Raw genomic sequence first — 25,337 nt, 5'->3', positions numbered from 1 at the left:
CTTGAAGTGTCGATGGTGTGAGGTCTCGCGCACACACAGACAAGCAAAGCATGGCTTCGTATTGCCTGGTTTTTCCCCGTGACCTGTATTTTCCCTCACGTGGAGGCCCTGTTCTAATACTTTAACCTCCCCTCCTTGTTCAGTGACAGATAGAGGCCCAGTTCCAGCACTTTTCTGATCAATGCTTCCTTGTTTAGTGAACGGATGGCTCCCTTTCAAAACTCTAAGGGTGCTTTCAGACCTAGAGTTGTCTTGCTTTGGTCCGAATCAGGGACTAATTTTGTTCTCACGGCAGCATTTACAAGCGGACCAGATCAAATGCCTTGTGTGAGAAAGCTGCTCTTGATTGGTCAGAATTTCCATGTGGGAAAAATCCAGGAAGTAAAGCAAACGTTGAAGAAGAGTACACTTGCAAGATAAATGTGACACTTTCTAATGTCACAATGGAGGGACAACTACGCAGGTTGATTTTAGCGCTGCTCATCGTGGACTATATTGCTGTCATTGTTCATTTTAGTCAAAGCATACAGTTTGAAAACGAGGCGCGGCTCCAACTAGAAAACAATGTTTTGATGCATTGGATGTGCTGAATGTGCATATTAAGGCAGTACAGGAGGAGGTGCACATTAATAATCCTCCAGGACTGTAACATGCTCATGTTTAACCCAAACAATGTGTCATGTGACTGCAGTTGGTTCACATCCAGGTCGGAACACCTTCTCACCACAAACGAACCGCACCAGAGTTCGTTTGTAACCGGACCAAGACCACCTCTTCAAGAAGGTCTCAGTCAGGTTGCTTTGGTGCACACCTGAGTGTGATTGCTGTGTTCACACCTGCCCAAACCAGCCACACTTAGGGGGCAAACAAACTTGAGTTTGATTGAACCGAACCAAACAGAGCAGGTGTGAAAGCAGCCTTACAGACTCTCCTTTTTGATTAACTGTCAAGGCCCAACTTCAAGACTGTGACTTATCTCTCAAGTGTCACTTAATTAAAATGTTTCCTTCCTCAGTATCCTCACAGACATTCTCAACCCAATACTGTCTTTTACTTAATACTTGCACTTACCTGTGCAAATGTAGGTTAACCTAACTCACTCTAGTAACCATATTATGACTATGATGTCTGCATGAGGAACAAACATACCGTTATACTAACCTGCGATACTTGAACAGGTAAAAAGGTGATTTGTCCAAAAGTCTGTTTTTGATTTGGTGAAAAACTGTCTTGAAAAGGTGCTAAAAAGCGTCACGTGAAGGTGTCTGATACCTGTAGACAGCCTGATTATGCACATGCAGTCACTTGGCTGTTGAATAGTGTCAACAGTGTGCAGAAACTGGTAACATAAAATTTAGTTGAACACCACTTTAAAGTGATCTCCCTTATTTTGTTTTGGTTAAATCTGTAAATCCAGAGAACAAACACAGTTCGGCTAATTCCAGTTCCACTGGGTGTTATTTTCATAGTTGTTGACATCATTTCCGCTCGGTGATAATAACACTGTAGTCACTGAGAACATGGCTACATTGGGAAAGAAACCAGATGATTAGGGAGGCAGGTTTTAAACAAACAAACCCCAGACTGTTTAAACACATTTGGAAGAGAAAGCAAAGGCAAACAGTATAATTATCAGCACAGTTGTGGCTGTAAACATCCCAGGTGGGCTCGCTTTCAGTTAGACCTTCAAATAAAGTGGTTTAGATAATCTGACAAACATTTGCTTGTCTGAACATCGGATGCTTCTGGAAGACTTCATTATCTCTGTAACTGTTCAGTGTTAGCATAACTGAATGGCCAAAACTATAAAAATAAAACCTAAGTCGTAATAAAGTGGACTCAAACTGGAGTATAGGCTAATTTAGGGAGTCATTCCTTCTCTAATGTTCACAACATTTTACAGTTCTGATCTCCAGGCCTCATTTCAACACTTTAACAAGCTCCCTCACCTCACCCTCTTACTTCCCCAAAGGCTCTGCCGTAGTACTTTCACTGACAGTCCTGCTCCATCATGACTTCACCTTTCTGCCGTCTCTGACCTTCATTTGTTTTGTCACTGAAATAGAAACTCCTCAGACTCCTCAGTCTAGTTTTACTGATCACTCAGGGTCACACAGAGGGTTGTGTTTGAAAGTTGTTGCCGCAACATACATCACCGCCCTTATGCGCGTCAGTTTGATGGATAGAGTCTGTCAGCGGGTGCACAAAGTTTGAGCCCACGTTGTTTTATGAGTCATAATGCACTGACTTGAACTTTGGCCAAGACCCACCCACAGCACAGGTCCTCGCACATGTCTGAGCAAAAACACACAACCAGGAACTCACACTCCTGCTGAACTTTTAGTGGAGTTAGAAATGTGTAAGAGATGGTGCTCTACTGTAATGATGTCAAAGTACCATGTCATGTGAGGTTTATCACCATCTTCACCATCAGTTTTCATAAAACCTGCGTGCTTGCATGCTTACTGGAGTTTCCTTGAGAAACTTGGTTTTAGATCAATTTGAATTTAAAGGTGTCCTGATCATTGACCTTAAAGAGGGGTAGAGTTAGAGTTTTTACAGAGGCACGCACAAACCGAGTGTTATGACAAATCATTGGCAAGATGAAAATGTGTTTTCCTTGTAAATAAAGTTAGAAAATTGCACTAACTATTGTATTATCTCAGTTTAATGTCGTGTCAATGTACTATGGTCTTTTTTTAAATAGTAAGCATAGCAAAAAATATCACCACTGGTATGCTGATGTCTCGGTACCTAGCTAGCTAGCTAGCTAATGATACATTGTTGTTTATGTGTGCATGACAGTCCCACATTCTGACATATTTTCATGTTGCGTTCCCCGTCTTTTGATGGCTCATGACACCTGAAATTTGTTACTCCTCCTTGAACATCAGTGCAGACTGGATTGGAGCACAGGTTGAGTGGGCTGGCATGAAGCAATGTCCTTTCGTATTATTGACTTCAACAAAGCAAAACAAACAACAAAGTTGATGCATTTGTAACCGCTCCTTGAACATCAGTGCAGGGTGGGAGCACAGGTTGCTAACGTTATCCGACAGAGCACCGCTAGTTGCCTTTTTTTATTAGTGACTTGTTGCATTCCCCTGCTTTTGATGGCTTATGATGCCTGAAACTTAAATTAAGTCCTGCAGCAAAGTTGATGCATTTATTACCCCTCCTTGAACATCAGTGCAGGCTGGCTGGGTAGGATCACAAGTTGCTAACGTTAGCTTACAGAGCACCGCAAGTTAGCTGGCATGAAGCAGCGTTCTTTTTTATTAATGACTTGTTGCATTAGCCCACTTTTGATGACATAAGACACCTGAACTTAAATTAAGTCCTGCAGCAAAGTTGATGCATTTGTGACCCCTCCTTGAACACCAGTGCAGACTGGCAGGGTAGGATCACAAGTTGCTAACGTTAGCTTACAGAGCACCACAAGTTGTCAGGCATGAGGCAGCGTTCTGTTTTATTAACGACTTGTTGCATTCACCCGTCTTTTGATAGCTCATGATACCTGAAATTTAACTCAAGTCCTGCAGCAAAGTTGATGCATTTGTTACCCCTCCTTGAACATCAGTGCAGGCTGGCAGGGTGGGAGCACGGTTTGCTAACGTTAGCTTACAGAGTACCACAAGTTAGCTGGCATGAAGCAGCGCTCTTTTTTATTAATGACTTGTTGCATTCCCCTGCTTTTGATGACACAAGACACCTGAAACTTTAATTAAGTCCTGCAGCAAAGTTGATGCATTTGTTACCCCTCCTCGAATATTGGCGTAGATGGGGTAGGAGGTTGCTAACGTTAGCCTATGAAGCACCGCTCGTTGCCTAGTAATAAAGCAGTGTTCTTTGACTTGTTGGATTGATTGATAACGTGAAACTTAAGTTGTAAACAAATCACAGGAGTCCATGCTTTTCTATCTTCATCAGATAAATGACAAATTGTGATAACCATTACTGCCATAGTTGCTTTTGTTAGCGTAAACCATCAATGATGATGATGATACTGATTGACATAACAGTGTCTCGAAGGGTTGTTTCATTTCATCTGTAAATAATATTCAACCATTATTCCTCTGTTGTGAGTGGCAGAGGGGCATTTGAAAACAAGGGGTAGGATTAAAAATTAGAAATGTTATTGGGACATAAACATACTGTTTTCCAGTTGTTTTTACTCAAGTATCTGTAAGGTTGTAGAAACTGTTCTATCCCACGCTATCTGACAGTACAGTGTGTATTCTGTGTGACTTCTTACTCCACCAAGTTAAAATGTTTAAATGCTTTATGTGTCATTTTAACACACTCCCCCAAAATTCACCCTGACATATTTAGTCTCTTTGGACGCTTTGTTATCATTACTAGAATTAAAAATAAAGTTCTGTGGGTTTGAAAAATATGTCTGGCTGCACAGGGCGGGCTGCATTGACTGTCCTTCCGGCAGGTCAGTGATTTAAACTCAGTATTTATGACATCAGATGTTTATTTCTCAATATGCAACAGTCAAAATTAATGTGAGTTAATCTGCCTAATCAGGACTGTGTAGGTGTGTAAAATTAGTGAACAGTCACCTGCTCAGAAGTTTGTGACACTGCCTTTGTCCCAGCCTCACCCACTTCAAACCGGTGAGAAAACCGAGGACAGACACACAACATATCATGTGAAAATAACTATCACATTTACATATCTAGAAGATAATTCTGTGTTCAGGTTGCTCATAGTGATAAACTGAAGCTTGAAGGAAAAATCCAGACTATTGAAACCCTTAACATTCATATGATGTCATTTGTATCGTAATGTGCCAAAAAATTAGATGTTGAAATAATTAGTTGACTCCCACAGGGTGTGATGAAGCATTTAGCTTAATGTAAGACACCTTTTAGACTTTATTTACTAGATTTGACAAGTGCTATACAGATAAATGATCACTATAATAGCGCATACTGGATTTTGCTGAGGAAGTTTGTGGGTGTTTTTCCATTTATCATAAACAGAAATTATAAAACCAGTGTTGTAACTGTTCAGCAAGTGTTTCTCAGCGCATTGTCGTCTGTAACCACCTGTCAGCTCCTTTGTTCATTGTCTTAAATCATCACGTGTGACAGTCTGCCGTCCTGAAGTGTGACCTTTTGCACATAGGCTTTGACGCAGGGTTATTGCAGATGTTGCGGACTGAGACTGAGGAGGCTATGAAGAAAAATCCTCCTGCACACTCCACAGTTATTCCTCAGCTGAGACATAAGAAATAAGAATGATAAAAGCCTGAGAGCAGGGCTGGTTGTCTGAAATATACTGCAAGTGGTGGACCATGATGACCCATCCATGGCCTCTTTTTTGAATAAAAGCCCAATGTTGGTGCAGTATATTGTTCCAAGAGCTGGCAGGCTGTACTGTCAGTGCAGATCTGGGAAAACGGGTCTGACCGGAGCACCGGCAGGCTTTACACCTCTCACTCCTGTCCTCCGCCTCCCCTCTGTTTCTATTCTTTCTCTCCTCCCTCCCCCGTGCCTCCCTTTTTAAATTAAACACAAGCCACGCAGCAGCATGGATGACTGCAAATCACCCAGAGTCAGCCCTCTGCATGCTCGTGAGGCATGTACGAGTTTTTTGTGTATGTGCACGTGGTGCAGGCTGAAGAATTTGACCCTGGCCAACACTCGTATACACGCAGAGCTGACCATATGTTGAGAGGTGATTAGCATCTTTCCAAATCTGCTCATATACTTTAAGTGGAAGAAAGCTGGCGACAGAGCCGGGGGGGTTGAAAGTCACGCTGCTGTAACCTTGCATACTTGAGGGGGCAACTGCAGAGTAGATGCTGGATAAATGTAGGATTCAAAAAGAAACATCAGTGGGCCAAATGATCTGATAGATAAGTTTCCACTGCATCCTGGTGGTTGATTCTTTTTTATTTGTTTGTGTCTGTACCTTTGCAAAAAAAGCAGATAGACCAGAGGAGGTTTTCAGTAATTATCTGCTCCTTTCCACAGCAAGTTGTCCTTGAACAAGGCATTTGACCTCTTATTACTCATCGGCCAAAGGTAGAACCCTGTGGTTGCACTGAGCGGGTGTGAATGTGTGTAACTGGATGAATTTGGATAAGTGCGTTGCGGCAAAGGCATTCACCTTTGCCTTAAATTAACCTTTAAAAACTTAAGATAAGCAGTAAATATCTCCACACATGTTGACAGACAGAAGGGTTGACACTCTGCACAAAACAGCTTCAGAATCAAAACATTTTATTTATTTTTTTTAATTATTATTTTTAATCAAAGCGTGTTAATAAAACACAAGGAAAGCTCTTTCATGACAACTTTCGCTCTTATTTTGCTCCACTAGACACAACAGCATATACCACACATTTTTCGACAGGTTGCTGAAGTTAGCGAGGAAAGTGGCAGTGGTTAGCATTGTTGCCTCATGGCTAGAGGGTTCCTGGTTTGAACCCTTCTGTGCAGTTTTCATGTTCTCCCATGTCAGCGTGGGTTTTCTCTGGGAACTGCAGTCCTAAAATGTCCGTAGGTGTGAATGTGAGTGTGAATGGTTGTCTGTCTCTATGTGTCAGCCCTGTGATAGTCTGGTGACCTGTCCAGGGTGAACCCTGCCTCTCACCCAATGTCAGCTGGGATAGGCTCCAGCCCCCCCGCGACCCCTAACAGGTTTAGCAGTTACCAAAGTCCTGAAAGGCAATATATTTTTTTCATTAAGTTAATAACTTGTTCACACAAGATAAAGAAAATATATCAGCTTGCGGGACCTTAGGAGCTCTGTTCTACGTTTATTGAGCAAAGACAACAAATATTTATTAGTTACACTTTCTAAAATGTGGGGGTTTGCTCATTTTCCAGTTTTACATCACCATGAATTAAATATTTGTGGAGACGCTACGTTTGGCTCTGAGTATGTGTTGACATGTTGCATGAGTTTTGTTGACATTTTGTAGAGCAAACAATTAATTGACAAGTTAAAAAAAATACACTAAAATGACATTTTAGATGATGTTCATTATTTGCCAGGATGTTGGAGGGATGGTATCCGGCAAAAAAAGAGATGCAAAACAGTCAGCCTCGTGCTTTAAATGCATCGTCAGCGTCAGAGTATCTTTCATGTAGATTAGGGTTCAGTTTGATCAGTGTTGGCGGCGGCTGTGAAGCGTTTGCTGTTGAGCCGCGGGGAGATGTCGTGAGCTTAATTCAGCACAGCGTCTGTGATGGGAGCAGCCTACTTTGTAACTTCAGTGACAGATACACCATCACCACCCCCTCCTCTGTTACTCCCCCCACTGCAATATCTAAGCCAGGTTTCTAAATTGGCACACACCCTAAAATAGCACGAGGGGATGGTTATATCCGATCGTTTATGTTTGTAAATCTCTGTTGCACCAGGAGAAATGGACACAGAGCTTAGTAATGGTTGTCCGCTGGTTTTACATACAGATGATTAAAACGAGTACTTGCTTGTATACTTAAAAAAAACTCTTAATTTCTCCTTTTAACTTAACTGCAAAATCCCTTAAATTTCATCACATGTATACCCTCTGCTTGTTCCAACACTTTCATGATGCTGTATGGGTGAAATATTAACCCAACATGTGATAGATTTTACGTCTGCACTGTTTCATCAAAGGGAAATATTCAAGATGTTTTGTGCATCATTTTTAGTTCGTATCCCTGCAGCCAGTTCTGACGTATTTGATATGTCTGGAAATGTTAAAATCCTGAATTTAACATCATGTTTAACAGGTTTAAGCATGCACGACGTGACTTTTTGCTCCACGATCAAGCTTCTGCAGAGGAATAACTCATGTTGAAATGTCTAAAATGAAATTCTAGCCTAGAATTAAAAATCTTAAATTTGCTTTTCTAATTCAGTCATCGCTGTTTGACACATCGAGCTCCGTGCACTCTCGTTTGTCCCTTTCCCTTTTGTTGCTCTTTTATTTTACCACCTGTTCTGCTTTCATCAGCCCTGTGTGTGTGTGTGTGTGGAGGGATAGATGGAGGGAAGGAGGGATGACAGTGTGGATTAACTGTGCTGTGTTGTTGCTGCAGTTCACACATTCCAGCGGGCCAATTCAGGCCAACTCACTGTACCAACACAGAGGCCTCCTTAACCCCCTTCTGTCCTCTCCTCTGTCCTCTCATCCCCCCCCCCCCCTCCATCTCCCTCTATGACTCTAATATCTCCATCCCTCTGCTAGGTTATCTTTACAGAGAACATGTAGCAGCAGGTCCGCCTCCTTCGTCTCCTCATTTGCATCACATCATCCCTCTGGAGTCACATCTCTTTTGAAATGTGTGAATTCTGAGTGCTTAATTCTGTCTGATCGAGGCCAAAGTAAACATGTTTCCTCCCACAAATGATGCAGAGCCTCTCCAGAGAACAATCACTGATGCAGACTGTACTCCACCTTGTTTTGACCCATGATTGTAGCTCCCTCTAGAGGCCAAACTGTGTAACTCCACAAAAATTGAAAGTCAGGGTTACAAGGCAGTATCACTGTTTTTATGAGTTAGTAATCTTCCAGTCCAGTGTTTTCTGTGGGTCTGTTTACAGCTGCTGCGATTACTCAACGAATAGATCGACAGAAATTTAAACTGTAACTATTTTGATAATATTTTTTGTAATTTTTAAGCTAAATTTGTTGTTTCCAGATCCTGAAAGATCAGGATGACTTTGTCATCAGGATAGTAAACCAAATATTTTGGGGTTTTGAACTGGTGATCGGGCAAATTAAGACATTTGAAGACATCACTTTGGACTCCGTGAAATTATTACGGGCATTTTTCACATTTTCTGACCTTTTGTCAACTATTTACTGACTCCGGACACGTTAATCTGCAGATTGACTGATAATGAAAATTGTTTGTTGCAGTTTTGTAAGATTCAAACCTCCAGATGTTTCAAGTTTAAAAGCGCCTTCAGTTTTTTTCCCACATTTAGATTTATTTTTGGCGTTTCGACTTTATTAGATAGGACAGTCTAGGTGTGAGGGGGTGAGACGGGGGATGGCATGCATGCTGCGGTGGCAAGGACATCGCCTTTGTATAAGGGACACCTGCTCTATCCACTAAGCCACTGGGTGCCCCATCCCTTCTTTATTATTGTTATTTTTCAGTATATTAAATATTTATCATCATCTCTCTCTCTCTCTGGGCTGCTGGTGTCGTATTATGTTACACTTATCTAAAGATAGCTTTAATAAGAATCCTGCTGCAAAGCGAAAAGCAATTTGTGGAAACACTGAGTGACCTTGAAGCCTTTTTAGACTTGATAGCAGTAAAGCTGCAGCCTTTCCCAGCCACAGTCTGAATATGTGATGTCATGCTGATGCATAAATGCATACTGGAGTAGTACTAGTGCCATAAGTATTAGTAATAAGTGTGGTAAGGGTGCAGCGGTAGCTCAGTCCATAGGGAATTGGCTTGGATCACCAGCTCAGGTCCCCTCACAGACCAGGCATGGAGTGTGGACTGGTAGCTGGAGAGGTACAGTACTAGTTCACCTCCTGGGCACTGCTGAGGCACCCCTGAGTGAGGCACCCAATGAAGTATGTCTTTTTTTTCTTTGTAATAATAATGTAAACTTAAATAATGAATTTCTCTCTCTGTCTGTGTCTCTCTGTTTCTGTTGCTCCTTCAATCTATTCCACTTTGAAGTTCGACTACTTCTGCAAACTTTCAGCTCCAGAAACCTTTCAACCACTGTCACTTTATCCTGAAAGAAGAACACAATACAATAATGAATGTATGTGTGCATGTGACTGTGAGAATGATGCGATGAGCGAGAGTGTGTTGGTGCATGTGTAACGTTTAAATGCTGCTAAATGCTCCAAAAAAGTTTTGTTGTATAACACATAATGACAGTAAAGGATCTATTTATCTATCTACAAGACAGTCTGTGAAAAAACACGTCCCCCCTTCCCTTCTTTTGCCTCAAATGGCATCGACTACAATCGGCAACAGCCAATCAGAGTCTCTAACGCAGCTGTCAGTCATGTCATTCGCTCCGTGAACTGCGGTCCTTGATACAGTAACAATTCAGAGGAAACAAGGACATTTTTACACTTTATTTGCAAGGAAAGAAAGATACGTTTTAAAGTCAATTTTAGTTGAATTTTTTTCATCATTTTCAAGTTTTAGCTTGAACCCACCTGTAACAACTGAATGTTGTTCCGACTGTAAGAGTCGTAATGTGTCATATAACACCAGTGTTTGTTTCTGTTTGTTTTTCAGGGACGAGTGGAGGTGGAGGCCGGCAATGAGAACATGAAGTTTGAGACTGGACCTTTCTCGTTCTACGGTGTCATGGCGCTCAGTGCTCCCACACTGGGTGAGTCCAGAACCTCCATCTCTCCTCTCCTCTCCTCTCCTATTAATAATGCACTTTAATTAATCCACAAAGGTTAAATCTGTTTTTGCAGTGTAATGTCTCAGGTTTAAATGCCTCTGCTGCCACCTAGTGGCAAAATTTTAGAGTACAACAGCCTGTTCTGCTGACATAATGTTTATTTAGTTGAATTACAGTGACTTGAACATTAGTAGTGTCGTAACCATATTTTTTTTCTATGAGTATCAGTAATCCTGTGAATTCTAAGGAATAAATAACTGACGATAATGAAAGATACGAACTACAACTATGGATAATTTATGTTTCTTTACCTCCATTCACAGTGCATTACAACAGAGTGTCATTCATCAGCATGAGAGCACATGCTGATGTTTACGTGGCTGCTTCCTTTTTGCTTTTCCACAACAAAGCATCTTAGGTGTTTTTTGCAGGTGCTGCTGAAGGTCTGTTAAAGCTAAAAATATGCTGCAACACATCATCTCTCTGCAGGACATTTTGTCACAGTCACTGAAACCACTGTGGCCATCACTCATCGATATATAATGCAGATGGACCAGCTGCAGATAAATCATTAACACCCATAGAGGGACAGTGGGGGGACATACTGATGAGGCCAACTGCAGTGCAATATTTACAGATCTCACCAGTTTAAACAGCCCCATCTGGTGACTGGTGTGAAGGTGCTCACTGGACTTTATGGGTGTGTGTCTTACTAGTTAAATGTTTTCAATTCATTTTATTTTACTGGCTCAACTGAGGAAGAAATATAAATGAGCCAGAGTCTGTCAGATGCTAAAAAGGCACCCTAGATGCTTATTTTTTAGACTTAAATTTTATCAGAATAATTTCTTGTGATCAGGGTTTTCTTCTTTTAGAGAGTCCTGGCCTAAACCGCAGCACATTTCAACCCCATAACCAGACAAATATTGGCATTGTACATTACTGCAAACCACGGATATGTTACATTTGTACATTATTATGCAGCAGATACGTTAAAACTTTATATTTCAGCAACACTGTGGTAAACGCGGTAAGGTGAGGCACAAAAATGGTGAGGAAAAGATCATGTTTTGGCTGAAAATTCACAGATTTGGTGGCACAATCGCAGCTGTAAACTCAGTGATGTCTCTGTGGCAGGCCGCTAAAAACACCCACGTCAGTAAATCTTATACCGTTGGAAAGCCTGATTGTTTCCCTTTTAAATGGTGCCACATTTGTAAGGATCCCACATGCATTTGTGGGATGAGCAGCAGAGCTCAGTATGTAGGTTGCGCCCTTGAAAAAATTGCCAAATCTTCTCTGCCAGTGCCAAACAGCTATTGACTCTTGTTTTGAGCTGCTGGTACCCCTCAGGTGCTGACAATCATGCCCCCAATTGGCACCTCATTGTCAGGACCTGTGAGCATGGGCCCTGCTACAGTGGTCAGGTGGTGTCTGCTCCAAGAATCGGCATGCCACGTTTGACTGATCTCATCTTACGGACTGTTTGTAGGTGTGTTGGTTCTGCTTTTAATGCTCCGGAGGGTGAAGAGTGAGGGGCCGGGGTGGGAGGGGCCCTTTATGATCCAGCAATGAGGCGTCTCACCCAAGCGTCACACCATCCACCATCCTCTTCACTTCCTGATGACAAAGTCAGCTCGTATACTGCGTCACTTTAGAAACATTAATGTTACACGTCTACAGAAATGTACAATGCCAAAACTTTTCCCTGGCATACCACATGGGTGTCATTTGGTCTTACGACTTTAATTAAGTGCCTGAAGTATGAGACAGTGTAAGATGTTTTCCATGACACCATGTGTTGTGTTTTCATCTCGTAAACTTGTGGTAAACATGGAGCACCCGGTCCATGTAGCTTAAAATAAATGCAAGGATATATCTGAATATAGCAGATATAATGTGCACACACACACAGTTACACTTCTCTAACATGCCCTCCTTCTTTGGGTTGACCTTGATGACCTGCTCGTGAACATCTGTCAACAGATGTGAAGTCCCAGGAGGGAAAAGTGCTCTTTGGACTGTGTGAAATAAAAACCAGAGCTTTTTGGTTTAATTTAGGAAGGTTTGATTTGAGTTTACTGATGGAGGCTCACATTGACCTTTGAACTCCTCCTCCTCTTGAGCGCTTTCTTTCTCTTACACACAAACTGTCACTCCTTTAAAATACAGAAAGTCACTCTTATCTTTCTCCTGTCTGCCAGTTTTCCTCTGTTTTGTTTCTGTTGTTCAAATTCAGCTTCTCCGTCTGTCTGTCACGTCTCTGCTTTTTCAAAATCTGCTCCTCCCTTTGCTTTCATATGTCTGTCTGCTACTTGTTATTAGGGGTGTAATGATCCATCGATCTGGATCGATATATCGATTTAATGATGAATGCAAAGTGAAAACATCGATCCATATCGTCACACTGAGGATAGGCTTTTTATTTTGAAAGTCTGTCACTGTCAAACAGTGGCAGGCAGACGGCAAGCAGCCGAGAGACATACGATGAGGATAAGATAAAAATAAGGACCAACAGACAGAGCACATGCTGTATGTAAACAATATGTTATGAGATAAAACACAACGTAACGTTACCTGCCTGGACGAGCGTCCCACTCCGCTAGCTTCTTGCTTTAGCAACATTAGCTGGTTTGTTTTAACAATGTTTGGCTGAAAAAATGAGCATGCAGGCTGAAATTCAAGCAAGCTGTTCTGTCTGGAGATACAGTGGCTTAAATCACCAGTGAGGAAGAAAAATAATAACGTTACATGGAATTTGTTGAGCTATGAGAAGAGGGAAATAAGTCTGTTATACTATTGTTAAATGATCTTGTTGTTGATCTGTGTTTTATGGCTGTTTGGAGGAGTTTTAAAACAGATAGGAGAAAGATGATGGTTTGGGTTAAAATGAAAAGATTTCTTCCAGAAAGTTTAAAGGGATAGTGCACCCAAAAATGAAAATTCAGCCATTATCTACTCACCCATATGCCGAGGGAGGCTCAGGTGAAGTTTTAGAGTCCTCGCATCACTTGCAGAGATCCAAGGGGAGAGGGGGTAGCAACGCAACTCCACCTAATGGAGGCTGACGGCGCCCCAGATTCAAACGTCCAAAAACACATAACTGAAACCACAAAATATCTCCATACTGCTCGTCCGTAGTGATCCAAGTGTCCTGAAGCCCCGACATAAAAAGTTGTTTGGAATAACGTCATTTGAACTCTGTTTTTAGCCTCATTGTAGCCTGTAGCTCTAACTGCCTCTCTGTGCACGTGAGCGCGGTGCCCATGTCTCACGGTCTCGCGAAAGCGCACACACGTGAGCGCGGTGCACAGAGGTGCACTGTAGTCAGTTTTAAATGAACTTAACTTATTATTTATGTGTTGTTTTTATCTGTTATGGCCAAAGGTAAAAAAGAAAGGGGTGGCAGTGTCCTCCATAATAGACGTATCAAATCAAAATTGTAACGTGGCAGACTTTTGAATATCAGAAGGTATCGTATTGTGATGAAACTGGTGATTTACACCCCTACTCGTTATACAGTTTGTTTCATCCTGTGTACTTTGTCTTCGTGAGGCCCTGAAGGAAAGATGAGCAGGTCAGGATTTTTTCTTTTGCTGTGTTTGACATCTTCCATGATGTGCTCTGTGACGCTGACCAAAAGGGCTGAAAATAAATACTTTAATGTTTCATACCAGAGTGTGTCCTTAGCACCAAGTACGAACGGCTCGTCTGACTCTATATTCATATGGATATTTACTGGTTAAAATCAGACATTTGCCACTTGTATGTTAGTTTGTATGAGGACATTTAACATTTAGAAAGTTTGGTGTCTTTTGTTAAATAAAAAAGACGATCTGCCGCAGAAGCTTGGGTATTTAATCGGCACTAGCGCAGAAAATTTTGAGTCTAGTTGGTGTACTAATCAAAACATGAAAGAGATAAGGGTGAGTCGTGTCTGACCACTTTTTATGTCCTGTAGGTCTGTAATAGAAGCATTTAAAGAAACCATGAACACCTCACTTGACACACAGACTACCAGATGCTGATCCCAGAGTTGCTCTTTCCTTTCTTCCTATCCTGTTTTTCATTTCAACACTCAACAGCTCTCTCTTCCAGGTGCTTCGGGCAGAGACAGGAATGTGGGATGTGCATAATTTTTTCATTTTCCGAGCTTCCAGCGTCAGCCTCATTCACCCATTTCACCAAAAACGACTGTCACCTTCAAACAGTGTTTCTCTGACGTGTGATGTTCCTGTTTGAGATTGTCTTCATGTTTGTCGCATGTCCTCGCCCGGTCTGGACGCAGATCTGTCTCTCTGTCTCCCACTGTCTCACTCGCTCTCCCTCCTTCCCCTTCATCCCCCTCCCCCCTCTGTCCCATTGATCACCTCCTCCTCCCTCCCTCCCTTCCTTCTCTCCTCTCAGTGGCTGCACCTCGTCCTCGTCACCTCTCCTTTAAGAGGTTTTCTCTGTTCTCTCGGTTGCCAGGTAAACTCCGGCATGTCTGGGTCCTTTAACACCAAGGACGGGTGGGGCTCGGGAGGAGGGTGGGTGGGGCTTGAGTGGGCGGGCAGGCCTGGCGCTTGATTCGCCAGGTTTAGCTATGAAATTTTTTGTTGTCACAGAGGGTGGATTAATGATCACTGAGGGCAGGTAGTTGCTCTTCGCTGCTCTGTATGTGCTGAAACAATGGATTATGGATTGCACCTCTTTATGCTCCCCGATCAGTGATACTTTACCTCCTATGACATCACTGATTGCAGCCAATGGTGCAGCAGTTTCACCCCACACACAGCAGTGCAGCAGCAGTTTTCTCCCCCGTGTGATTCAATGTAGATTTACTCTTTAAAGACAGAGAAGAGTTACAAAATAACAGCTGCTTTTTGGGAAATAAGCTCTTTGTTCAACCAAACAAAAACCTACTTTACATCTAGTTTTACTGAGTCAACTTTAATTTGCATGAATTTTGCAGAGCAGGTGAGTGGGAGGCAGAGAGGAGGTGGTTGGTCAGTCTATTCTCAGCAAACACGTGTAGGTGGAGGTCAGCGTTCATGTTACTGTGCAGCGTGAATTAAGATTTACTTTGTCACGAAGAGGTTTGTCTGCTCGGACTCAAATTTCCATGTGTGTGTTGGCCAGCAGCTACAATTAAACTGCAGAGTAGAAACGCCAAAAAATATGTCACCAGTGTTGCCATCACGTAGTGGTGACATGTAACTAAGTACATTTACTCAAGTACTGTACTTCAGTATAATTTTGAGGTGCATTAACTTCTAACCTACACATTTCTGTGGACAAATATTGTACTTTTTACACCAAAACATTTATTTTACAGCTTTAATTACCTTGACAGTCAGTCAGTATAGCAGTTTATTTTGAACATATAAGTCGCAAATAAACAAAATAATCATACAGCAGTAGACAGACATAAAAAAAAAAACAGGTTCCTAAAGAAAGCAAGAAAACTGAAAACAACATATAATTATTTGATTTAAACATCAAAAAAGCAGTTGGAGGAAGTACAAACTTATTTATTCCCAGCCATTCTCCATAAATTAATAATAGTCAGTTATGTATCTCCTCATCAGTATAAAGCTGTACAATAATTAGTTCTTCTAGACCTTTTCTAATAAATTAAATTATTACCAATAATATTTGTCTTACAGCAAGATATAAATAATAACAAGAACATTTCGAAAATAGAAATTCTTATATACACATACATACACAAAACTGATGGTAATAAATAGAAGAATAAATAAAGAGATGACATCATTCATACAAAATATAAATCAACTAATATATTAGAAGTGAAGCTACCCAACAGTGTATAAATTAAATTAAATTAAATTATTTCCACCTTTACAAGCTGCAACATTAAGATGACCACATTTAATGCACCACTAAATAAAATCAGGAATATAAAATGTTTTGTTCTGAAATGAAAATTACAATTTTAATGCAGGACTTTTACACGTGTAACCGAGTAAAAGTGTACAAGAAAAACATCTGAATGCATCTTCTACTGCTGTCATTACATACTTTGTCCAGAAGAGAGCGCTCACAAGTTTATCTTTCATCTGTAAAGAATGTTGCACTGAGTACTTACAGGAGCTGCAATGATTCGTTGATCAACTGATCAAACATTTAACTATTGTTTAAAACAGAAAAGCCTTAAATCGTCTGCTTTCAGCCTCTGACATGTGAATATTAGCAGGTTCTCTTTGTCTGCTATGATGGTAAACTACATTTTTTGGGTTTTGGACTGTTAATGGGACTAAAATAGAGATTTAAAGTTGACACCTCAGGCTCTGGGAACATATTGTGGACAGCTTTAACAATTTTTTTGATGATATATAGACCAAACAATTATTTGAGAACACATTTAGCACAAAATGAAAGTAATCTGCAGCCCTTGTACAAAATATCTTGGTCATATTAACCTAAGGGTGCACTCACCAGCAATCATTTTACTTAATTATTTATTTTATGTGCTGTATGTGCACAACAGTTTACAACAGCATACAGAGGTGGGTAGTAAGTAGTTACATTTACCCAGTTACACTTGAGTAACTTTTTGGATAAATTGTACTTTTAAGAATAATTTTAATGCAAAATACTTTTTACTTTTACTTGAGTTATATTCTTTTAAATTAACAATACTCTTACTTGAGTACAATATTTGACTACTCTACCCACCTTCTGAGTACATAATATATGTGTGTGTGTGTGTGTGTGTATATATATATATACATATATATATATATATATATATATATACATATATACATATATACGTATGTGTGTACACATAGTTAAAGGGTATTGTTTAAAATACATGAATTTGCAGATTATTACTTTTGATTGATTTATAACATTCATGTTCTTATTTGACAAATAAATCAGACGTTACTCAACAGTTATTCAGTATTTGATTAGTTTTTTCACCAAATACTCTTTTACTCTTACTCAAGTAATTATTTGGATGACTACTTTTTACTTTTACTTGAGTAATATTGTTCTAAAGTATCAGTACTCTTACTTGAGTACAATTTTTGGCGACACTACCCACCTCTGACAGCATATTAAACTTCAGGTCCTTGAAAATTGCAAGCTGCGACTTGTCTGCCGGTGTTTGAGCCGTGGTAATGTCTGTACAATCATATTAAAGATATGGAGGAGGAAGGAGGGCATATTAGGGAAACAGTTGATTTTTATTGTTGTAAGAAAGCACATTAGAGTAATTTAATGACAGGAGAAAGAGATGAAGACATGATGTGATTCTCTGGAGACTGGCTGATGAGACTCAGGGGTTCAAGAAAGAAGATTTTACTTTGTTGTTCTGAAATGGCAAATTAAGTCTGTATTTGAAGATGCAGGAACAGAAGAGCTGTGCAGGTACATGCCAACACTACAGTCAAAGCATTAGAGCTGCAGCTAGCGATTATTTTTATTATTCTGCCCATCATGTTCTCAACGAATGGTTTTGTCAGTAAAATGTCAGAAAATGGGGAAAAACACTCCCAGAGTCCAAGGTGATAACTTAAAAGGTGTGTTTTGTCCAACTAACAGTCCAAAAATCCCAAACTCTTCAGATTATTATCATGTATGATAAAGAAAAGCTTCAAATTCTTACATTAAAGAAGCACGAAACCAGCAAATATTTGGCTTTTTTGTTTGAAAAGATAACAAAAATGATTTTAGATCATCAAAATAGTTGCCAAAAAATTTCCGTTAATCAGCTTTTCAACAAATCGACTAATCGTTGCAGCTCTTCTTAGCTTTGCATGGGAAAACAGAAGCATAGAGGGGACGCAGAGGTGAAATGGGCACCACTCGTGTTGTCACAAAGTAAAGCCGGGCTCAGAGTACTCAGGCGTTTTGGGCCACTTTTTCCCCGACCGACCCTTCCTGTCAGTCAGAGGAGAAATGTGGCACGGGATCTTGGTCGGTACAAATGTTCGTCCTAGATTATCTGGGAATGTGAGAGGTTTACAGATCTAGGCATAAACCTCCCGAACTGCTCAAAGACTACATCTGCTTCTCCATGAGATCACATGAGGTGGTGCGTTCATGCTCCCCCTGGCACAGTATCCTCAATAATATCCTGTAATGTGTTTACTCTTTAAATCTTGTTGTATGTTCATGTTTGATTTTAAAGAGAAGAAGATTTGGGGAGTTTCTCTTTATGTGCACGATGCTACCTGATTTCAAAACTGGTTATGATTTTTAAACTCTGTAGTCTGAGCCTGGCTGAAGAAAGTTGACCAAAGAGCTTATCTAACAAAATGTCAGCACAGTTCTTAAACTGGCGGGGCACTTGGGGACAGGAAATGATCATATGGTACCTCTAAGACAAAACGGAGAGGGATAGGACAACATCATGAGACACCCAGATGGTCCTTGAAACCCCTCGAGGGCGTTAAGCTGTCCGCTCTTTGCAGCATCAACTTCGGGTTCATCCTAATAGCTTCAGATGGTTTCCTCCCCTTTGTTTTACATCAGTATTTGAGTGGTATGAAGGAGAGATCGTGGAGCTATTGAGATGCAGCCTGGGTTATTTATTATTTTTGGTTAATGTTGTCCTATCCGTCACTCTCATGGTGTACTATGAACTCTAGTTTTCAAGACTCAAAGTGAATTGATTGCTGACGTAGATTGTAGTCCTTTAGAGCACAACAAATAGTTTTTAGAAAGCCATATATTTCTCTTAACTTGATCACAAATGCAAATGCCCAGTTCCAAATGTAATCCCAGTTCCTACTCAGTCTTATAATTATGGATGAATTTGTTTGTCTTTTCATTATAAGATGTGGCATTAGGGTAGGAGTGTTATTTGGAATTGGGTCCATCACTCGTCCACCTTGATTTTTTAAAACACTAACTCACTCTGCGATCACCAGGTCACAAGTAGAAGTTTGGTTGCTATAAAACATTCACTGATTTCTTGAGTACTGAAGATCCAGTAGGTAACTCCTCCATAGGTTTTAATACTAGACAGAGGAGTTATAAACCATCAAATAAACATGTTTTTTAAAAATGTGCATAAGGTTTTGGTATATTCCTCTCTGAGCTCAGTCCTGAGAGCACATGTTCTTAATCTTAATCGTCCGTCCACGTTTCAAAATAAAAACTGGAATCTGTTCTTATCACGTTCACATGGACGTGTATCTAAATATTTGTGAATATCAAACTTTTGGCTGCGTCAGTTCGTGATGAGTAATGTGACAGAAGCTGAGAAAATGGAAATTCAAGAAACCATTAACATCACGCTTTATTCACAAAGTAAACAGCTCTTCACTTTGTGACGTAAACAGCAAAATACACATTTAATAGCACAAATATTTAGATGTTATTCTGACAGGCTCGTTAATCTTATTCAAGTTTCCCCAACAAAAACAGGACACTGTTAGTCGGTCTCAAGAGTGCTAAAAAAAAAAAAACGGCCTCAGAAACCTGTTGTTGCTGCAGAAGCTAAATAAGTACTGAGTCCTTTGCTTAGGAATAGTTGTGAAGTTGTAGGAAGGCTGTCGTCATGAAGTCAATGTTGGGGGTGGACCAAATCTGCTGAGAGGCCTCAGCATCCCCTCAGGAAAAAAATAAATAAATGAAAACTAATTTTTTATTATTTATTATATACCCATGTAGTCATGTCCTCGTCATCCTATATTATTCATCATGAACAAGTATATATATGTACAGTATACTATGCCTGACGCAATAAATAAAAGCTACTGTTACATAAATAATTGACTCTTCAGCGCTCATATTACATTCTAGTTTTCCACATTTTAATGCATTTGAAAGTAATGAAATAGAGAGAAGGTATAGTGTTATAATTTAGTGTGCTCACAGCTCTTGTACCTCATTGTGTTCTCAATTTGCAGACATTTTTGCCACAATTCTTCTTCTTTGAGTTAGCTGCTAACTGCTATCCGCTGCTTTTTAAGTCTCCCATGTTGGGTCATACGTGTGACATGTCAAAACATCACACTCGCGCTCCACACGATCCCATCTTACCGGTCATCCTATTTATATTGACTTCATTTCGGCGCTGTTACTACCTCATATGCTGGCTTAAAGACGAGACAACTCTGTCCCCTGGTTCTGCGATTGTACCTTTAACACAGAACGGCGAGGTGGAATAACTGTGTGATATTCCCGCCTTGAAGAGGCAGTGTGAAAGGGCTTTGGACAAACTGAAAACACTAGAACTGGTAGTTAATTATTACGATTAAATTTGCTCATAATTGTTTAGGACGATGGTTGCCTGTCATAGCACACCCCAAAAAAAACCCCAAAAAACAATGTAATTATATTTTTTAATCAGTATATTAAGGGGGACATTTTGACCACATGTGAATATTTGGGAGGGATGTGTTCCCCTCAATATGTGTTATAATTACTGCCTTAAGTTGCAGATGTAAATAAAGAGAAGTTGCCTACTGGATCTTAACAAATAATATCTTAAATATATCAACATAATAAATACTGCCTCATGACTGAGTGAAATCTAACCACTAACTAGAACATTAGCTGTAGATATCCAGGATTAACTAGCTAGCTAGCTTAATTTCCTGAAAGCTAACGCAGTTGACGTGTCCAGGTAAAACAGTTTCCTATGACTCACTGAGGCCCCCTGCTGGAAGACTCACACCTACTGGTAATAATACACAGCAGCTGGTAAAAAGCATGAGTGTGAAGTGTGTGTGTATGTGTGTGACAAGTTGGAGAGTACGGTTTTGTTTTGATGAAACGAGCATGCTAACATACAAGCTCAGCAGTCAGCTGGGTAGAACACATGGCTGTTAGTCATTGTAGTTTCAGTCTGACCAAGCAGAGGTGGAAAAAAGGAGGTATTTTCTGTTAATGTTTTTTACTATTGTCAGGAAACTGTTAATAATGATGACTCAGAGTTCTGCAGTAAAAGACTGTTGTCATTTATTGTGATTTCACCGAATTGAGTGTTTTCTCTGGGACGTTGTCCTCCTTTAAAGCTGCAGTTGGTAACAATTATGAAAATAACTATTTGTCATATTTGCCTCGCTACATACACAGAGTTATAAGAGACTAGGGGTGTGTCATGTCATCTTGTTCACCATAATACCAGTATCATTTTTAATATCATATGAAAAATTCATATTGTGATGCTCACAATATTTTGACTTGTTGACATTGACATCATACTGTTACCCACAGCAACAACAAGCATGGCTGAAAGCGAAGTTACTACCAACTCTGCTGTGGTTCCAAAAACAGGAGCAGCTTCAGTATTCAGTAGGAATAAACTGTGGCATCCCGAATGTTTTATGAACAGCCCCGGACTCCTCAGACTCTTAGTGACTGACCGCTCAGAGGGAACTCATTCAGCGGCTCCTCTGGCAGCAGCACAGCGTCTCTCCCTTTCCTCTCTCGCCGTGTGCACACGGGAGTTAGTGTTGTTTTGTCATAAACTTTGGTAATGTAAACTTACGTGACGCTCAGGGCTAGACAAAAAACTCCATATTTGTGAATGTGTGATAGTTGTGGTATCATAGCAGCCTGTCACAGGTTACAGCGTGATGATTAGAGGAGAAATGGCAGAGCATAAAGGTCCAGGTGGAAAAAAAAACAACTCTTTGTATTTGGGAGCTGTTTAAATGTGTAATTTGTGATAGATTTTATTTTGTTGAGCTATTAATATTGTATACAGAATCTGAATCTCACTCTGAGTTACTGTTATTGTTCACAAACTAAAGAAATGAGAGATAATTTGAGTTTCTACTGAATATTTGAAGGCAAACTATAAAACTATATCACTTATTTTGTTGCAATTCTATTTTCTTAAGTATATATATATATATATATATATATATATATATATTTACTAATTTGTCATATCATCAAGAATATCAAAAAAATACCCTGAAATATTGTGATATTATTTGAGGGCCATATCGCCCATCCCTATATGAGACGAGAAAAAAATCATTCCCCTCCTTCTCATCTTAGTGCCTCAAATGGCACTAGGGTACGTCCACACATACACCACTATTAGCCTCCCGTTCACTTCCATTCAGTGCAAGTGAAGGTGTGAATAATTTGCATCTTCGCATCGCATGGAGTTCAACTTTGGTGAACTTTGACTGGCGAGGTCGCAGCCTCAACCAGTCGCAAAGGAGTATGTGTGAAGGAGACTAGATTGTTGCCATGTTTAACCAGCTGATATCACCATGAAGTACAAACTGCCCCCACTGCTGCCAACTCCTCATTAAGAAAAGTAGCTATTGGCTGTCCTAAATGTCGCTAAATGACGTCATCGCCTAATTTGCATAATTGTCCATATGCATGTAATTGTAATGGCTGCTGTAGGAGAGAGAAATAATGTCATGGGAGAGACAAAAACTGAGTAAAAAAAACACCCTGAATATGTTTAGAACTACGAATGTACCTTCTTTCAGTGATTTATATTGGACAAAGAAAATTTTACATTTACAACCCGCCCTGACTGTAAACCAGGTCGGGATCAGCCAGCGGCGGTTCCACACATGCGCGACTCTCTTGCAGTCTGGACGTGGAGGGGTTAACATCTCCTGCTCTGACTGCTGCTGGGAGGGAGGACTGGTCCGCCTGTGAGTGCTTTGGGGTGAGAGAGGAGCCCACGGTAGCATCCGCTGCTTGTTGAGAAGAATAAGAATGATACGTGCTCTCACAACAGAGTCTCCACAAGTGTTCAGTAACATCAGAAAAAGTCACTAGATTTGTCGCTAGTCGCTTTTTTGAAAAAGAGTCGCTAGAGGGGTCTGAAAAGTCACTAAATATAGCAACAAAGTCGCTAAGTTGGCAACACTGACTGCCCCACATGGGAGATTCGGCCTGGCTGCTGTGAGTCAGGAGACAGACTCTCTCATTTTACAGCTAAACAGTACACTAAAACATTTTTATGAAAACATTTGAGGTGAGAAATGGGTAAAGCAGTAAAAAAAAATCTTGATTCATATGTGATCAGTGCTGCCTAGTTTGACAGTGTGACCTCAATTTACGAGCAGTGATTGACACAATTGACGGCTGCGTTAGAGACTCTCGACTGATTGGTTTAGAAGTAGTTCAAGACGATACTTCTTCGTGAATATAGTGACGGTTTCAGCCTATATGACAAAGTTATTTTTTGTAAAAGTTATCGACTGTAGCTTTAAACCACCCAAAATGGAAAAATTGTTCACATTTGTCCCTTTAACACCCGGCCCTGTAGAGACAACATATATTTACACACTGAAACAACCAGCCAATTAATCTATTGAAACACTTTTCAGGTAACAATTGCAAAAATATGCCGTTACTGGCTTCTTAAATGGAAGTATTTTTACAGTTTTTATATTTTATATCACAGAAAGTTGATTTTTGGGGGGTATTGGACATTTTATAGACCAGGTAATTAGTTAATAAATCAAGAAAATAACTGGCAGAATAATCAGTAATGATAAAAGAAAACGCAGTGCCTTGTTCTTGGATCATTCAAACCAGTGTTTTTCAAATGGGGGTACGGATACCTCAAAGGGTACTTTAGAGTACTGCATAATTCCTAAAATAATTACACTGTAAAATGTTCAATAAAAATGTAAACGTAATCGAGTCCATGTTTACACTTGTTATCTATGTGTTTCTACCAAAAATAGTTTGTGCTGGTCAGAGAGTAGTCTGCTAGAAATAGTGTTTCAGAGGGGGTACGTTACTGAGAACAAGTTTGAGTACCACTGATTTAAACAGCTGGGTTTTCTTTTTGATTAGATATGACCAGAAAGCCATAATTACATTTATTGTATGTTTTTATTTCTTGTAACATTTCATAGAACGTCATACTGGTGAACTGGTTTTGACTCCCCTCTTTGATCACCTGCAACTGTGGGTCATGGACAAAATAAATTAAGCTGCCCTGCCCAAACATGGTTTAAATAAGTTTACTTTTTAGGGATGTTAGTATTTATGATAATAACACTTCCCTTTAACCCCATATTTAGAATTTATAAACACTGTGAACATTCAAAAATAATCGATAAGACACTGTAGTGCAGCTGTCAGTATGTGTAAGGACATTTTCAGGTGTTTATGAATGTATTCTTCAACTAATAGGACTTTTTTTATTATCGGTTTCTATACCAGCCCTAAGGAGGAGTTGTAGTTGTTGAAAAATACATTAATAAACACTTATATCTGCTTACAGGTCCATTATGGTGTGTTATAAACCATTTATTAAATGTTTATGTACTTCTTACATATGCTTTTATTGTACAGGAAACCTCTGCATAGTGCTATAGCAGAGCTGAACTCCTCCTTTTACACGTTACCAATCTCGTCCTAACCTGAATAAAATGAATTGCGTTTGAGTGATTACAGTATTTAATCCATTTAATTTACACCTCTGTTATTAAAGGTTCAGTGTGTCAGATTTAGGGCTTTAGTGGCATCTGTCAGTGAGGATTGCAGATTGCAACCAGCTGAAACTTGTCCTGCTGAGGGTTTCACTGGTGTTCATTGTTCATGAGGATTTTACCAGGAACCAAATTATCTGTCCAGGTCTCTTCCTCTCCAAAACAAATGGACACTGTGATTTAAACAGGTGAAACACTGAATGAAGCAGTGTCATGTTAGAAAGCAGTGTGCGGCCTGTCTGCTATGAGCACCTGCTGATGTAATGCTCACCTTTTTTATGGTCCAGATGTTCAGGAGACTTTAACTGGGAGCCGAATTATCCGCAGAGGTCTCTCCCACTTTAAAATCAACAGACCTGGTGATTCAAGCTGATTAAAACCCTGAAAAAAAGCAGTTTCACATAGAAAAATCTATCGAGAGCCAGTGTTTGGTTTGTCCGTTCTGGGCTACTGTAGAAACATGGCGGTGCAACATGGCGATCTTCATAGATGAGGACCTGCTTCCTACGTTGATATAAACAGCTCATTCTAAGATAACGAAAACACACCATTTATATTTTCAGGTGATTAAAGAACACTAAAGAAAACATACTTATTATT

The 25,337-nt window shown here is 40.1% G+C and overlaps 1 protein-coding gene across 1 annotated transcript in view; it reads left to right on the top strand.

The window, feature by feature from the left end:
• LOC125890074 (metal transporter CNNM4) overlaps window positions 1-25,337 on the top strand; it is an 82,230-nt gene that overhangs the window by 44,052 nt on the left and 12,841 nt on the right. Inside the window, exon 5 of the mRNA XM_049578494.1 lies at window positions 10,233-10,329. Coding sequence (XP_049434451.1) covers window positions 10,233-10,329 — 97 coding nt within the window. The remainder of the gene's footprint in view (window positions 1-10,232; window positions 10,330-25,337) is intronic.

The sequence above is a fragment of the Epinephelus fuscoguttatus genome, linkage group LG6 (genome assembly GCF_011397635.1).
Source record: "Epinephelus fuscoguttatus linkage group LG6, E.fuscoguttatus.final_Chr_v1".
Classification (NCBI taxonomy): domain Eukaryota; kingdom Metazoa; phylum Chordata; class Actinopteri; order Perciformes; family Serranidae; genus Epinephelus; species Epinephelus fuscoguttatus.
This window is presented reverse-complemented; position numbering and strand designations above follow the sequence as displayed.